Raw genomic sequence first — 17,658 nt, 5'->3', positions numbered from 1 at the left:
ATAAACAATACTCCAAATGTGGCCTCACCGGTCCGGCCCTGTATAACTGAAACATAACCTCCGTACTTTTGCATTCAATAATTGAAAACATTCTATTAGCTTTCCCTATTACTTGCTGTCCCTGTATGCTAATCGGTAGTGATTCATGCATTGGACATCCAGATCCCTCTTCATCTTGAGCTTTGCAATCTCTCCCTATTTAGATCGTACGCTTTAATTCTTGCTGCCATAATGAACTTTCACATTTTCCCACATTATACTCCATATTGCAGACATTTGCCTACTTGCTTAACCTATTTATATCCCTTTGTAGTCTCCTTATGTCCTCTTCTCAACATACTTTCCTATCTCTCTTTATATCATGGACAAATTTAGCAACCATACCTTCTGTTCCTTAATTCAAATTGTTTAAATGGTAAAAAGGTTGAGGTCCCCCCATTGATCCCTGTGGCACACCACTCATTATGTCCTGCCAACTAGAGAATGTCCCATTTATATCCAATATTTCCAGCCAGCTAGCCAATTTTCTCTCCATGCCAGTAGGTTACCCCTACACCATGAGCTTTTATTTTCTTCAATGACCTTTGTTGTGAATCCATGCAGTGCAGAAGGAGGCCACTCAGTCCATTGGGTCTGAAAGAGCACTCTACCCAGGCCGCAACCCCATCTAATCTGCGCATCTTTGGACTGTGGGAGGAAACCGGAGCACCCGGAGGAAACCCATGCAGACACGGGGAGAAGATGCAAACTCCACACAGACAGCCACCCAGAATCGAGCCCTGGCGTTGTGAGGCAAATGTAGTCTAGAAATCTAAATACAGTGCTTCTGCCGTTTCCCCTTTATCTACCTCACGTGTTACTACTTCAAAAAACTTCAATAAATCGGTTAAACGTGAGTTCTGTTTCACAAAACCATTTCAGCCATTTACTCTGAATTTTCCCAGTGCTCTGCTGTAACGTCTGGAGTAGCATCTAACAAAATGTTAAACTAACTGGCCTGTAGTTTCCTGCTTTCTGCCGACTTCCTTTTTTTTTTGAATAAAGGAATTTCACTCGAATGGAATCTTCCCCGAATTGGAAAATTAAAACCAATACACCAACTATCTCACTAGCCATTCCTTTCAAAACCCTCGGATGAAGTCCATCAGGACGTGGGGACTTGCCAGCCTGCCGCCTCAATTTACTACGTACAAGTTCCTTGGTGATTGTAATCTTCTTCAGTTCCTCCCTCCCTTTCCATATCCTGATTTATAGCTATTTCTGGGATGTGACTTGTCATCTCTAGTGAAGACTGCTGCAAAATACCTGCTCAATTAATCTACTATCTCCTTGTTTTCCATTTGTTAATTCCCCAGATGCACATTCTATAGAACCAGTGCACACTTTGTTTATTCTTCTTTTTCAATATCTATAGAAACTTTTGCGATCTCTATATTTCTAGATAGCGTTCTTATTAATCTTTTAGTCACATTCTTTGCTTTTTTAATATTCTGTTCAATCTTCTGTCCTGCCGCTCGTCCTTGTGCAAAGATACGCTTTCTTAAAAATTTAAGATCGCATCAAACTTATTTCGTTAACCACGGATATTGGGTCTTTCACCGTTGGAATGTATCTATTTCTCTGTATTCTGAAAAATCCCTTTTTAAATGTCTACCACTGCATCTCTATTGATCTAATCCCATATACTTAATTTGCGGGTTCATGTTAACTAGCTGAGCTTTCATGCACTCCTATTTACCCAATATAAGTTTAACAATACTAGCCTTCAACTCACTCTTTTCTCCTTTAAACTGAATGTAAAAACCTTTTTTTTTTCTATAAATCTAAAGTACCCAATTCTTTTTTTATTCCAATTAAGGGGCAATTTAGCGTGACCAATCCACTTACCCAGCACATCTTTGGGTTGTGGGGGCGAGACCCACCCAAACACGGGGAGAATGTGCAAACTCCACATGGACAGTGACCCGGAGCCGGGATTGAACGTGGGTCCTAGTTGCCCTGAGGCAGCAGTGCTAACCAGTGTAAATTTCAATCATATCGCTGCGACCTGGAGATTCCCTCACAATGAGGGCGTTAATTAATCCTATCTTGTTGCACAAGCAGATCGGCCAACTTCAGAATGTGTTGTTCTAAGAAATTATGCCAAAAAGATTCTATGAAGTCTTCATCTAGGCTGCCATTGCCCATCTGATTTGTGCAGTTTAACATGTTTAAAAGTGGAGTGGCTGCTGCACAAGTCAAATCACGCCCAGTTTTTCTTTAGCTGTTTTAAAAATAGAATCCCCACAGTGAGTCTCATAGAATCATAGAATCTACAGTGCAGAAGGAGGCCATTCGGCTAACCGAGTCTGCACCGGCTCTTGGAAAGAGTACCCCATTTAAGCCCACACGTCCAACCTATCCCTGTAACCCAGTAAACCCACCTAACCTTTTTGGACACTAAGGGCAACTTAGCGTGGCCAATCCACCTGCACCTCTTTGGACTGTGGGAGGAAACCAGAGCGTCTGGAGGAAACCCACGCAGACACTGGGAGCATGTGCAAACTCTGCACAGTCACCCAAGGCAGGAATTGAACCTGGGTTCCTGGCGCTGTGAGGCACCATGCCACCCGTGATTGCTGTTTGTGAGTCTTAAAACCCACTCTCCCAGTTGCCCATGGTATGACTTGGTTTATCTTTAGTCTTGATATCTGAAGAGTTTGGGCATACCAAAGAGGTTTCTTTTGTCTGTTGTGGAAAACCTTTTTTATCTGTGATGTCTGACTGAGAGAAATCTTATGGCAACTGACCTTCACAGTGCAGAACAAATCTTGCTAATCAAACTGTACTTCTCCAACAGTAAGGAAATCCAAGGCAGCCGATGAAAGGCGGAGGTCGATAGCTAAGCAGGCACGAGCTGACTATAAACGCCACTCTCTCAAGGCGATTGAGAGGGGGAAAGTGTGTGCGATGACACAGAATTTCCAAAGTTCCCCGCCTCTGGTGAAACCTACTGTCGTCCAGCGTAAAAATGCAATTCATCGAAAGGAGGAACATGTGAGGTGAGCAGTTTCTGAAGCCACAAGTATTGGTTAACAGTGATCCTTTTGCTGTACACATCCCAAGCCATGTTGTTCACAACCGAGTTGGCAGGACATTTAGTTCTCCCAGTGTTGCTGGTGTTCAGTATTTGAGGATGGAGAGTGGGTTAACAGTAGGTTCATCTTGATTCAAACCTATTCCCTGTGGTGATTTTGGAAAAATAAACACTGGAGCTTGTCTGTTGATCGAATAACTTTTTCTTCTGCGAGTGTTCTTAAAATGCTCTCAACGCAGAACCTATTTTTGTTATTGTCCAGCGTGGGTATATCCATGTTCAGTGGTTAGCTCTGTCCCTTTGGAAGGATGACTGCAGTATCTGACAGTGTTAACCATGAATCAACCTTTTAATCACAAGTTCTCTGGAGTGAACAAACGTTTGCATTTGTATAGCACCTTTAATATAGTAAAACGCCCCAACCCTCTTCACAGGACTGTTATCAGACTAGGTCTGGCACTGAGCCAAGCAGGAAGACAATTCTCATGGAATTTTTTTTTTGTAGAATTTACAGTGCAGAAGGAGGCCATTCGGCCCAGCGAGTCTGCACCGACACTTGGAAAGAGCACCCCACTTAAGGCCACACTTCCACCCCATCCTCTTAATCCAGCAACCCCACCCAACCTTTTTGGACACTCAGGGCAATTTATCATCGCCAATCCACCTAACCTGCACATCTTTGGACTGTGGGAGGAAACCGGAGCACCCGGAGGAAACCCACAAAGACACGGGGAGAACATGCAGACTCCACACAGACAGTGACCCCAAGCCGGGAATCAAACCTGGGACCTTGGAGTGGTGAAGCAACAGTGCTAACCTCTGTGCTACCGTGCTGCCCTCTGGATCTTCCGAGCAATGCCAGTGATAGTCAAACTGTTGCTGCACTCGGGGAAACTTCTCCCAACTCGACGCTGCTGTGCATTCTTTCCGAGCCCAGCTTTCGCGAAATGAGCGGCATGGTGAGTCTTGGGGGGGACTCCATTGGAGCGAAATAGAGATGGAAAAGTTGGCATCTTCAGTAGTACATCCAGTTTCCCAACAATCCGGATGCCAGACAATTTGGCCCATTAGGAGAGATGAACACCAGTTTGGTCAAAGGTAGCATGTTTTAAGGAATGTCTTGAAAGAGGAAATAAAGATGCGTGGTTCAGAGATGAAATTCCAGAGCTTGGGGCTCAGGCAGCCACTGACATCCGTCAGTGGTGGACCGATTTAAAACTGGGTTTATCCAGATGCCAGAATGGGATGATTGCAAAGGGTTGTAGAGCTGGAGGCGATTAGAGAGAGAGGATGGGACAAAGTCAAGGTTAAAATCAACCTATGAAGGGAGCAACTTGTGCCATCTTTTTTTTTTGTTGTTGCTCGTCGGGGTGGGAGGGCTGGCTGGGAGCCTCTCTATTAATATCCCCCAAGTTGGATAATTAGGAACTGCTGCAAAATACCTTTGACTTGCCTGTGTGTGTGTGTACATGCAAACATACCGAGCCATATCAGTCACATCTTCCTGGTCCAGAAGTACTTTATTTACCGTTGTATGTCACCACTGTACTGTGGGCAGCACGGTAGCACAAGTGATCAGCACTGTGGCTTCACAGCGCCAGGGTCCCAGGTTCGATTCCCTGCTGGGTCACTGTCTGTGCGGAGTCTGCATGGTCTCCCCGTGTCTGCGTGGGTTTCCTCCGGGTGCTCTGGTTTCTTCCCACAGTCGTGCAGGTTAGGTGGATTGGCCATGATAAATTGCCCTTAGTGGACAAAAAAGGTTAGGTGGAGTTATTGGGTTATGGGGATGGGGTGGAAGTGAGGGCTTAACTGGTTCGGTGCAGACTTGATGGGCCGAATGACCTCCTTCTGCACTGTAAGTTCTATGTTCTATATTTCAAAACAAAGCTTAAACGTCTTGTGCCCACGTAAAAGCCCAAGTTCTTTGCTTTTGCACTTGGGACAGATTGGCAAGTCCGTACACTTGGGACATTAGCACTCCAGCCATGGGGCTGTTTGCCCAGTGGGCAAAGATAACCGGTCGTGTGCTCAGTGGAAAGGAATGCAGTGTATGTTTGGATATGTTTGAAAGGCCGATGAATAATCACCAGTTTCCGTCACACGGTGCAGTGTGAGGGACCACGAAGATAAACAGCAGGGCCTATGAAGCAAGCAGCTGTGCTGAAATGCTTGAATGGCAAAGCAGGTTTGCCACAGTCTCGCTCACTGGGCAGATTCAGAAAAACATTTGTGGGAATTTATAAACTCTGGGATTGCAGTGAAATAAAGACTGAGTTTTAGAACTGGAGCAAAGTTCCCTATTGATTCCTAACCATTGATTGCATATCCAGTATTATAGCTTTGAATCTTGTGGCCAAAGGCTCGGAAGCAGAGCTCAATGACATTGTTGGCAAGGATTTTTTTCCATTGGTAGGTACTTTCTGCTAATTAATTATTTTCCAATACTGCTCTTATTTCCTGATCATGTTCCAGCAAAATAAAAGCGTCTGGATGCAGCTTCTACGTTTTCAACCCTTCCTAGACTTTAAAGATAAAGTTAAGTCACAAGGTGAGCACAAAAAGTAGCAAGCTCATTAATTCAATCCGTAGAATCGCTACAGTGCAGAGGAAGGCCATTTGGCCCATCGAATCTGCACCGATCCTCTGAAAGAGCACCCTGCCTACGCCCACTCACTCACTCTATCTCCATAACCCTGTAACCCCAGTTAACCTGCACATCTTTTGGACACCAAGGGGCAATATAGCATAGTCAATCCACCTAACCTGCACATCTTGGACTGTGGGAGGAAACCAGAGCACCCGAAGGAAACCCATGCAGGCACTGGGAGAAAGCGCACACAGTCACCCAAGGCCAGAATCAAACCCTAGTCACTGGTGCTGAGAGGCAGCAGTGCTAACCCACTGTGCCGCCTACTAATTTGGCTGCATCGAATTCTCCCCTCCAAGAGCAACACTGCATTGAATCGATCCTCTGAGCATCTGAGAGTCTGCGTTTAATTTCTCTCTTACAGCTGTCCACTCGCCAGCAGATATCACAGCCCCATTCTGTCTGACATCTCCCTTTTGGAGCTGTTAAGTGCATGTTTTACCCAGTTGAATGCGACATAGCTACATATAGATCTGTAACTAAGTATCCGAGGTTTGTTTTGGGGGAAGGAGGGGAGGTGTTGCAATTTCCAAGTTTGTGTCTACATTCTGTGGATTTCTGATAGTTTTATCCTATTGGAATGGAGCTTCAGGGGGGCGAAATTTCCATCCAAAATGGATTGGAGGGATGGTTCTGTGAGCAGGGATTCCATGACCTCTGCTCCTTTTGGCTTTGTTTTAAATAAATCTGCTTCATGCTCTGGAGGGACACATTTGACCGTTTCATATTTTGGCTCATCTGTGCAAATGGATGTCCTGCAGGTCAGTGCAATATGCACACTTTCTGTGTTATCGTCTGTCCCAAGTGAGTTTTCACAAGTTTTGGGCCAGTTTGACCCAATTCTGTTAACTTTTTAATGCTTTTATTGTCAAGTGACGGATTGAGCTTGCTTGACGTCTAAGTCACGTGAGACTTTTACCATTATTTCCTCTTGTTATTACAAAGGAGACAGGAGGTCTTCAACGGAATGTTTGTTGCCCATTTCCTTTATCAGAGAGTTGTGGATGATGTCTCACTTTAATGTATCTGTTCCCGAATTAGAGCAAACATGGGGGTTGCATTTTAAAATGTAAACTAAGCCACGTCTTAAGGTGCCAATAAAATTTGCGAAGTAACTGTCCCCATGCTATTATGGGTGCATTGTTAAATTTCTTCCACCCAGCCTGGTATTGGGAGGACATATGAATTAGGAGCCAACACAACGTTCTGTAGAAGGATCATTTTCAATCCAAAATGTTAACTTGCTGCACAGACGCTGCCAGACCTGCTGAGTTTATGCAGCATTTTCTGTTTTCATTTCAGATTTTCTGCATCCTCAGTATTTTGCTTTTATATGAGGCATTAAATATAGCTTTACTGCAGCTCCTCCCCCAACCTTTTTACTCTCCCTGTTAACTCAACTGGTGCAGCAGCTTGTGGAGGGAGAAAGAGGGCGGAGATTGCCAGCAGTATATTTTGTTTCCATTGTGACGGTTCAGAGGGATGGACTAACTGCACAGTGCTGCACTCCCCAAAACGCTATCTGGAGCCTTGTTAATTTTGCAAATGATGAATGAAAATGGCCTGACGTAAATGGGTCATTTGGTCTGAATGGCCTGTTTGCGTTGTACTTTCTATGCAATCTTCTCCCCCCTGTCTGTGTGGGTTTCCTCCCACAATCCAAAGATGTGCAGGTTAGGTGGATCGGCAATGTTAAATTGCCCCTTGGTGTCCAGGGGTGTGCACCTTGGGTTATGGGGTTACGGGAATAGAGGGAGGATGTGGGTATGGGTAGAGTGCACATTTGAACGGTCAGCGCAGACTCGAATGGGCCAAATGGCCGCCTTCTGCACTGTAGGGATTGTGAGATTCGATGAAATTGGAAAGCACAAGAGTCCAGACATCGTTCAAAGATGCATCAATCGGCCAAATCAAACAATGGAAGAAAGATGCATTTGTATAGCACCTTTTCAGACCTCTATGTTCTGAGGTGCTTTACAGCCAACTTTTGAAGTGTAGTCACAACGAAAGAGGAGGATGCCCTTGCTTGTGACCAATGATGTGACTTTTTCTATTGACTTTATAGAAAAGATGGACGAACCCAGAAATCGAGCGACACCGGCCAGGAGAAAACCATCAGATGGTTCAGAGAGCAGCAAATGCCACTCCGAGCAGGTTATGAAAAAGACTGTGACCTCATCGCGCCCTGGTTTCATGGTAAACCGTTAAATTTTTGTCACTTTTTAAAAATTGCGGCATTCATTACTTTGACTTTTATGTTTCTCTCCCCTCCCTCCACCGTGGTCCTTATTTTGTCCCTTTCTCACTCGTCTCCATCTATGTGTCACCCTATCCTGCACACCCTGCAGTGGGACAGGGTCTGCGATATCTCGGGGTTTGGCACTGCACCCCAGGTGCTCTGTGCCTGAGCGGGGGACCCAGCACCGGGAAGGGAGCAAGTAGGTGGTCCCTCATACTGCCCACACTCTCCTCTGTCTGTTGGTGGTCCTCATGGTAGATGGGGTGTCGTACCGACAGTGACATTTACAATCCTGCAGAGCTGCTAGCCTGATTGGCCAGGAGCTCACTTTACTGTATACAGTACGAATTAGCGCAGTTGGCTAGACGGCTGGTTCGTGATGCCGGGCAATGTCATCGGCGCAGGTTCAATTCCCGTACTGGCTGAGGTCATTCATGAAGATCCCTTCCCCTCTCAACCTTGTCCCTCGCCTAAAGTGGGGTTACATCGCCACCAGTCAGCTCTCTCCAAAGGCGAGAGCAGCCTATCGTCCTCTGACTATATGGGGACATTTATTTGTCAAACCGTAAGATATTGCTCGGTTTATTTTCACTGACTGCCGGGATTTATTTTCAGGTGTTATAACCAGGCAAGAGACAGAGGAGCTTCTGAGCAAGAAAGGGGCTGGGGCATTTCTAATCCGTATCAGTGAGCGGATAATTGGTTATTGCTTGTCTTACCGAAGCAGTGATGGGTTTAAACACTTCCTGATCGACTCCTCGAATGACTCGTACACCTTCTTTGGTGTAGACCAGTTACAGCACGCAACGCTAGTGGACCTGGTGGACTATCACAAGGTAAATGACAAGGTTCTCCCCTCCATTCCTATGTTGCTCAAGGGATTCTTGAGTAGCTGGTCAGTTGCTCCTTTTCCGGCTGTGTGGGGTAGATATCATAGAATTTCCAGTGCAGAAGGGGACCATCCTCCTCTTGGGCAGCACAGTAGCACAAATAGCTAGCACTGTGGCATCACAGCTCCAGAGTCCCAGGTTTGATTCCCGGCTTGGGTCACTGTCTGTGCATAGTCTGCACATTTTCCCCGTGTCTCCGTGGGTTTCCTCCAGGTGCTCTGGTTTCCTCACACAGTCCAAAGACGTGCAGGTTAGGTGGATTGGCCATGCTAAATTGCCCTTAGTGTCCAAAAAAAGGTTAGGTGGGGTTATTGGGTTATGGTGATAGGGTGGAAGTGAGGGTTTAAGTGGGTCGGTGCAGACGCAATGGACTGAATGGCCTCTTTCTGCACTGTATGTTCTATGTTCATTCGGCCAATCAAATCTGCACCGGCCCTTGGAAGGAGCACCCTACTTAACTTCCTGCCTCCATCCTATCCCAGTAACTCCATCTAACCTTAAGACACTCAGGGGCAAATTTAGCATGGCAAATCTACCTAACCTGCACATCTTTGGACTCTGTGAGGAAACCGGAGCACCCGGAGGAAACCCATGCAGACATTGGGAGAAAGTGCATACTCCACACAGACAGTCACCCGAGGCCGGAATTGAACCCAGGTCCCTGGAGCTGTGTGGCAGCAGTGCTAACCACTGTGCCACCATGCAATCTGCATCAGGCGAGGGAAGACTTCTTTTTTGGTATCCGGTCTATTCTTTGATGCGCTAGGTCAACCCCTGTAGCAAAGGAAGGGAGGAGGGAAGCTGGAGAGGGGATTCTGCTCCTGATTGCTTTCCAGTAGATCTCACTGGCAGTGTGCGCACGCATTTGAGCGTTGGGCGAAGGAAGGATGTTTTAGATTCCACTGTAGTGGCCTCTCTGGTTCAGTAGCCTCCGTTAACCCGAGTGATAGACGTCTTGACATTCGCTGGGTGCATTGGCTGCTCTGCTGCCCTCCAACTTGGCAAAGCTATTATCAAGGGAGCCTGTCCACTTTTGGTCATTAGCCTTTGTTTCTATACGCAAGGAGAGTGGTCAATACCGAATGACTCGCTGATTGCAAAACCTAGCGGCAGCTCTGCAGAACCAGGTCAGAGGTTTCTGATATAAAGGGAGAACCAGACGTCGGCAAAGGGGGAGAATTTTGTTTTTGGGGTGGCAGGGGAGGTGAAAACCAAGAGATTTCATTCGTAGTTGGACCAGTGTTATTAGTGATGCAAGATGTGTTGAAATTGTTGTGCCATTCCCGTGTATTTTTGCTATACGCATTGAACAACTTTTATCCAAATTTGCAGAGAATTACACCCAGGTGGAACCTGTTGTCAGGAAAACCCCCCGGGACTAAGTGACTATATTGAAAAGCTGTAACATCAGTGTAACTGGGTAAACATTCAACTTCAAACAGCTACAACAAGACTTTGCCCATGGAATAACTGGGGAAATTCCTCAAAGTGTGATTAAAATGACCCTGACTTGTGTTTCTTTTTTTTTTGTGTGTGTGTTTCTCTGACCCAAGCACTTTTTACACTTTGCAACCTGGGTCAGTCGCAGGATTAAATATGTTACCAGCAATGTTCTGTCAATATTTGGGTTGAGATTTTAATGGTATTCTGAAAGATTAACAGGCCCCTGTGAAGGTCGATAAAACCCATGTGGCACAGATTAGCGCGTCTCACTAGTCTAATAGTCAGCATGAGAAGTAAAGCAAAATGAAACCCCAGCTGGTAACCGAGATACCACTTCAAGCTCATTCCTAGGGATTGCTTTACAATTCGCTAAGTTACAGGAGAAAATGGAATATGTGACACTTGCACAGGGAGTGAAATCTTATCACCACCTCTGCTCATTATCCCCTTCTGTGCAGAGCTTGTTCACAGCAGAGGACATTTTAAGAAATAAAAGCAATTGTTTGAAAAATATATAAATTTAGAGTGCCCAACGCTCTTTTCTTTTTCCAACGAAGGGACAATTTAGCGTGGCCAATCCACCTACCTTGAACATCTTTGGTTTCTGGGGGTGAGACCCACGCAGACACGGAAAATGTGCAAACTCCACACGGACGGTGACCTAGGGTCGGGATCAAACCCGGGCCCTCGGTGCCGTGAGGCAGCAGTGCTAACCACTGCGCCACCGTGCCACCTAGAAATAAAAGCAAAATACTGCGGATTTTTTAATTTTATTTTTACCTGAGCATTCCTTTTTTTAAAAAAATACTTTATCAGAGTTACAAAGCCAAGCTCAGTGTGTGGACAGGGGCAAACCCCTAATCCAGCTCCTTGCCTGCTCCAAAAAACAATTCAAATCGAATACAATTCATGGTCCCCACAAGAGAGACATACCAGATGCAGGCATTACACCTGACCTCGCGCTCAAGAACAGATACTACACTTGATATTAGCCAAAAGGCCAAGAAACGATTCCCTGAGCATTCCTGTTGGTGGATTTTGGGAAGTGGTTAGAGTCGGACTGTCCTTCCTGTGGTATTATCTGAACTGCAAGGGTTATGAAGTGTCTAAAAAGCCACTAGAGAGAGCTATATTTAAAAGTATAGAAGGCAGTGATGCTAAGCCTTGTGGGAGAGTGTGTGCAGGCGTTAGCTAGAGAGAGTCAGAAGTACAAATAGTGTAAGTGAGAGCAGATCATAGTTTATATCAGTATTAAGATTAGCTGTAGGTGAGTGTAGTTTAAATGTTAATAATCAACCGTGTATTCTTTAGGAGTACGTGTCTAATCTAAATTAGTAGTGTTAATAAATATATAGCTTTGTTTAAGTTAAAGCTACTTTGTGGTCTTTGTGAACACTACGCCAACCATCCTGAAATAAGCAACACAAGGAACACCACACTTCCTAATGATGGGGTGGCAGTGGCGTAGTGGTATTGTCACTGGACTAGTAATCCGGAGTACTCTCGGGTCCCTGGTTCAAATCCTGCTACTGCAGATGGTGAAATTTGAATTCAATAAAGAAATTCAAATTTTTTTTAAAAATCTGGAATTAATAATGACCATAAGACGATTGTAGTAAAATCCCACTTGGTTCTCTAATGTCCTTTTTATGGGTAGCACAGTGATTAGCACAGTTGCTTCACAGCTCCAGGGTCCCAGGTTCGATTCCCGGCTTGGGTCACTGTCTGTACGGAGTCTGCATGTTCTCCCTGTGTCTGCGTGGGTTTCCTCCGGGTGCTCCGGTTTCCTCCCACAGTCCAAAGATGTGCAGGTCAGGTAGATTGCCATGCCAAATTCCCCTGTGTCCAAAAAAGGTTAGGTGGGGTTAAGCGGATAGGGTGGAGGTATGTGCTCGGGTAGGATGCTCTTTCCAAGGGTCAGTACAGTCTCAATGGGCCGAATAGCCTCCTTTTGCTCTGTGAATTCTATGATGGAAACAATTTTGTTTGGATATACTAAGAGTGAATGGGAATGTCTGGTGGCCCAGGGGCTCAGGCCAGAAGGTCTTAGAACGGGGAGGGGGGGGGGGGGGGCAGGGGTGCTGGTATTAATAAACCAATGCTTGGGTGAAGGGTCAAACCATCTGATTGAACATGTTATTTAAACCCTTCATGGAATGTGGCCATCATTGGCAAGGCTTGCATTTATTCCAAACCGCCTAGATGTTGGTGAACTACTGTCTTGCCAGCTTAGCAGTTTGGTGCAACTCGAGTGACTTGCCATTTCACAGGGCAGTTAAGTGTCGATCACGTTTATATGGAACTGAGTCACATTTAAGGCAGAGCAAGTAAGGACAGCTGTTTTCTTTCTGTATGGCCATTAGTGGACCAGATGGGGTTTTTTAAACAAAATTTCAGTGTTTTCACGGTCACACATTTTGTTCCAGATTTATTTAACAAATCAAATTTCCATTACTGTTCCGAGAATGTATTCTAAAACCATCAGCAAAAGTCAAGTGAGGAACTTTTAAGCTCCTAAACCATAAAACTGCAAAACTGCTCACCAAACCCATTCTACAAATTATCTACATTATCACCTGAATTATACAGGGTGCTGAATTCCCCACTCCCTCGGTGAAAAGTCGGGGGTGAGCCTGCCAAGAGTTCATCTACAACCATTTATCCGCCAATTAGCCATTGATATGCTGTGGGTGGGACTCTTGCCCTTCTGAATCAGGCAGTCCTGCTTCATAAGAGTTACTGATGAGTCTGATTAGCTTTCTAGTACTGGCAGTGTTGCTGGGAGCGGGGGTCTGTGCTGGTACTGCACTTTGGGCTTAAGGAGGCAAGCTGCGCTGGATCCAGTCCAGCAGGTGACTCTGTCTCCCTGGGCATCAAGCTGGCAGGACCTGGCACGGGCATTGGGAGGCTGGGATTTGTGGCCGGGGCGGGGCAGGGGGTTAACACTCTAGAGGGCCTTGGAATATCATAATGGCAGCATGCTATTTTTGTGACTCAATATGATATTGGTTTGCCACTGGATTGTGTTAGATGCTTTTGTTGGTGTCTGACTGAGGTTTAGAACGGGGAGGGGTGGGGGGCAGGGGGCAGGGGTGCTGGTATTAACAAACCAATGCTTGGGTGAAAGGTTAAACCACCTGATTGAAAATGTGAAGAAAAAATAAGCCTGTTCTTTGATATGAAGGTGTGTACTGTATGTTTTGATTTACTAAACATTGTCCTCATGTAAGCAATATATACAACTGCTCTGTTTCCTAAACCTCAGTCTTGCTGTTGGCAGGAGGAACCAATCACATTAGCGGGTGCTGAACTTTTACTTGAACCATGTGGCCAGTTCAAGGATCCCCCAGACTATGCCCATCTCTTCAACTGAGCGTCTCAAACCGGGAGCTGCTGCCACGTCTATTGTAGTCTTCCTTCAAAATGTTCACTTCCGTGGACAGTGGAGTAAGGTAACTTGAGGCCCAGCAATAAAATGAAACATCCTTTGAGAAGATTCTTCACTATGCAAGAAGAATATTGATCACATTCAAAAGTGGACAATATTCTACCTGACCTACTTATTTAAGAACAAATGAATTTGCGTTCAGGGTTATAGCTGTTGCCATTTTGTTTTTGAGGCGTGAGGTATTCATTCACAAGGTCTTATGGGACACATTTTTGTATATTGTAGATTGGGATTCCTTGCAGGTAGTGTGAGCGAAGTATGCAAACTGTTAAGTCCACTTATTTTACTAATATATATACTGGATATATTGTAAAGTTGATTTGCTTCTGTTATATCCAAGTTTTTGACAATGTAATAGCGATGTACGCCTCTTAATCATATATAATGGAAGAAATGTATTTTCATACAACTGCCAATTTGAAGATGAACTGTGACATTTACTTGATTTTTAAAAAATAAAATCTATCCAGAACCATGCCTGTATTCTAGATCAGCTGTTCTCAAACTGTTTTGGTTGAAGAACCCCTTTTCAAATGGATTAGTAACCACAGATCCCACCCTCTCTTGCTCAACCCAAGTTTTTAATACCTGTACTATATAATACTCATAACATGGACATTCTGCATGTAAAAGTGTGTTTTATGAAAACAAGGTATTTACTTTCAAATATCAGTCCGATGCTCCCTGCCACAGCGTCTGTTTATCCTTCGCAGGAGCCTGAAGAAGATAGGAGTTCGGAACACAATAGGGAGGCTCAAGGACAGCAGAAAGCTGACTAAGAGCAGGGAGCTGGAAAAGCACTCGGGGACCATGTGGAGAACAGGAACACTGGTGCACAACTCCAGCCACCGCTCATTTGGCAACCCTTGACCCCTGCATCCTTGGTGATCCCTCGGGTCGCTCGTCCGCACGCAAGACTGATCACATGTTGCAAATCCTCTGGCAGGCCTCCACGGAGGATCCCATTTTGAGGACCATTGTTCCAGATAGTCGAGTAGGTTCCAAACTTAAGCCATTTGGAATGCCCCACTGATCATCATTGGGCTTGCTATTTAATAAAGTGGAATTATCACCATGTGATTTTTCACCAACACCAGCAGGTATGGTAACTGGCTGGCCTTATTCTTTTTGACTGGTCTTTTTTTTTTTTTTCTTTTAAATTTAGATTACCCAATTATTTTTTCCAATTAAGGGGCAATTTAGCGTGGCCAATCCACCTACTCTGCACATTTTTGGGTTGTGGGGGTGAAACCCACGCAGACATGGGGAGAATGTGCAAACTCCACACGGACAGTGACCCAGAGCCGGGATCGAACCTGGGACCTCAGCGCCGTGAGGCGGTTGTGCTAACCACTAGGCCACCGTGCTGCCCCTTTTTGACTGGTCTTAACTGAATGTGTCACCTTGCACTGAAAGCCAGGGAGAAAGTGATTTGGTGGTGCTTGATTCCTGGGTTATTTTTAAAAAATATTTATAAAGGACAGCACGGTAGCATTATGGATAGCACAGTCGCTTCGCAGCTCCAGGGTCCCAGGTTCGATTCCCAGCTTGGGTCACTGTCTGTGCGGCATCTACTTGTTCACCCCATGTGCGTGAGTTTCCTCCGGGCCCTCCGGTTTCTTCCCACAGTCCAAAGATGTGCAGATTAGGTGGATTGGCCATGCTAAATTGCCCTTAGTGTCCAAAAAAGGTTAGGTTGGGTTATGGGGATAGGGTGGCAGCGTGAGCTCAAGTAGGGTGCTCTTCACAAGGGCTGGTACAGACACCATGGGCTGAATGGCCACCTCCTGCACTGTAAATTCTCTGAAACTGTCTGTAATATGGTGTATTTAAGTTATCCTACTATAGGACTCCCAATGCCTGGCAATGGTTTTAAAAAGCCACGCCGCATCCACAACATTGGCTGTACCCTTTGTTTACCAAGCGTGATCCAGCACTAATGGTATTTATTCCCGCTGGATTGTCCCTCTTGCCATTAAAAACTTTATTCCTGATTTGTCGCCATCAAGAAAACCAGGTGGGGATGAAATATTTCCTTGGCTGAAAATGCCACTTCAGGAGAAGAAAAGTACACTCCCAACATGGAGAAGGGGTTTATACATTTATTGTGAAATTTGTTCGTTGTCCAGCAATTATACAAAACAACGCTCCCCCAGCCAGCACAGTTTACCTGAACTCAGTTACTGTACAGTATTGTACAGAGACGTTACGTTATCAACATGTAAAAAGTAAAGGCATTGAAATCTACAACAGCAAAGGAACCCTCAAACTTTACAACTCGCCACGCACGCACACACACACACACAAACCCTTCAGCAATGTGTTTGATAGGGCTGGGCAATCCCATTCAGTAGGGCTGGGCAATCCCATTCAGTAATTCTGTATCAGGTTTAAAAGCGCCACTGGTCAAACATAGTGCTGTGCCGGAAAGCTTTTGTGTACAATTCCTGCTTCACTTGGAGCTTGTTTTCACCCTTATATATATATTTCCATCTCCATCAACACATGGGCTTTCTAATTGTGACCTGAAAAATAGATGTTTTTCCCTTCTGTTTACAGCGATGCTCCAGTTCTGTACTAACAAACGACTAAAATTAACTTATGTCGATGCTGATTTTTAAAACTCACAATGGGACTTTATACTTTTGTTCTGTCACCCATATTTTAAGTAAAGAATATTCTATGCATTCCATTTGACACATCCCATAAATCTTTGGTAAGATCTGTACTATTTTTGACATCTTCATTGATGGCATTCATCAATTTTTTTTTTTTAAAAAGCAACCCAGCCTGATCATAGGATTGACAGTGCACCATTTGGCCCATCGAGTCTTCATCAGCCCTTGGAAAGAGCACCCTGTTTAAGCCCAATCCTCTACCCTACTCCCGTAACCCCACTTAACCTTTTGGACACTCTGGGGCAATTTAGCATAGCCAATCCACCTAACCTGCACATAGAACATAGAACAGTACAGCACAGAACAGGCCCTTCAGCCCTCGATGTTGTGCTGAGCAATTCAAACCCACGTATCCACCCTATACCCGTAACCCAAACAACCCCCCCTTAAACTTACTTTTTTTAGGACACTACGGGCAATTTAGCATGGCCGATCCACCTAACCCACACATCTTTGGACTGTGGGAGGAAACCGGAGGAAACCCACGCACACACGGGGAGGACGTGCAGACTCCGCACAGACAGTGACCCAGCCGGGAACCGAACCTGGGACCCTGGAGCTGTGAAGCATTTATGCTAACTACCATGCTACCGTGCTGCCCACTTTGGACTGTGGGACGAAACCGGAGCACCCGGAAGAAACCCACGGGGAGAAAGTGTAAACTCCATACAGACAGTGACCTGAGGCCGGAATTGAGGCTCTTCTATAGGCCATGTGTGTTTCGGTATCGGTGCAATACAATCCTATCCTTCACATTAACACAGGGATACAAAAAAAGATTGCATTTGCCACATAGTTGACTATATAATCTGGTTGAGTCACATTCTGTTGATAGATAGAAACTTTAGTCATACCCTCCTGCTTGTGTTCTCAACACACTGCATGATCTTGAACAAATTCAATCTGAGTGCTGTGCCATTGCTCAAGGCAAGCTTTCGAGTGTCACTTTAAATTGAAATTAGCTTGGCTGTGGAGTGTGGTCTAAGAAAGATTTAGAATGAGTAGCTGGGTAGAAACTTTCTATTGGCAGCAAGGTCAGTAACTAGCAGGCAACGAGCAATATTTAATATAATTGGCAAAAGAATGTGGTGGAGGTCTTGTGCTGCAGTGAATAGCGTATCTTCCTCCTGAACCAGGAGTTTCTGGTTCAAATCTCACTCGGGTCTAGATGACCGTAGAAGATGCATTAATAACAATAGTAATCTTTATTGTACTACTGTAGTAGGCTTACGTTAAC

The 17,658-nt window shown here is 45.1% G+C and overlaps 1 protein-coding gene and 1 pseudogene across 1 annotated transcript in view; one reads left to right on the top strand and one right to left on the bottom strand.

The window, feature by feature from the left end:
• The window catches only part of sh2d4a (SH2 domain containing 4A), a 51,019-nt gene extending 36,793 nt beyond the window's left edge, over positions 1-14,226 (top strand). The window contains exons 6-9 of the mRNA XM_038792651.1: positions 2,840-3,041; positions 7,789-7,919; positions 8,578-8,798; positions 13,576-14,226. Coding sequence (XP_038648579.1) covers positions 2,840-3,041; positions 7,789-7,919; positions 8,578-8,798; positions 13,576-13,668 — 647 coding nt within the window. The 3' untranslated portion in view covers positions 13,669-14,226. The remainder of the gene's footprint in view (positions 1-2,839; positions 3,042-7,788; positions 7,920-8,577; positions 8,799-13,575) is intronic.
• On the bottom strand, positions 11,086-11,307 carry LOC119963982 (annotated as a pseudogene).
• Positions 14,227-17,658: the final 3,432 nt, after the last annotated feature.

This window comes from Scyliorhinus canicula, chromosome 3, assembly GCF_902713615.1.
Source record: "Scyliorhinus canicula chromosome 3, sScyCan1.1, whole genome shotgun sequence".
NCBI lineage: Eukaryota > Metazoa > Chordata > Chondrichthyes > Carcharhiniformes > Scyliorhinidae > Scyliorhinus > Scyliorhinus canicula.
Note: the sequence above shows the minus strand (reverse complement) of the source record. Positions and strands in the feature narration are given on the sequence as shown.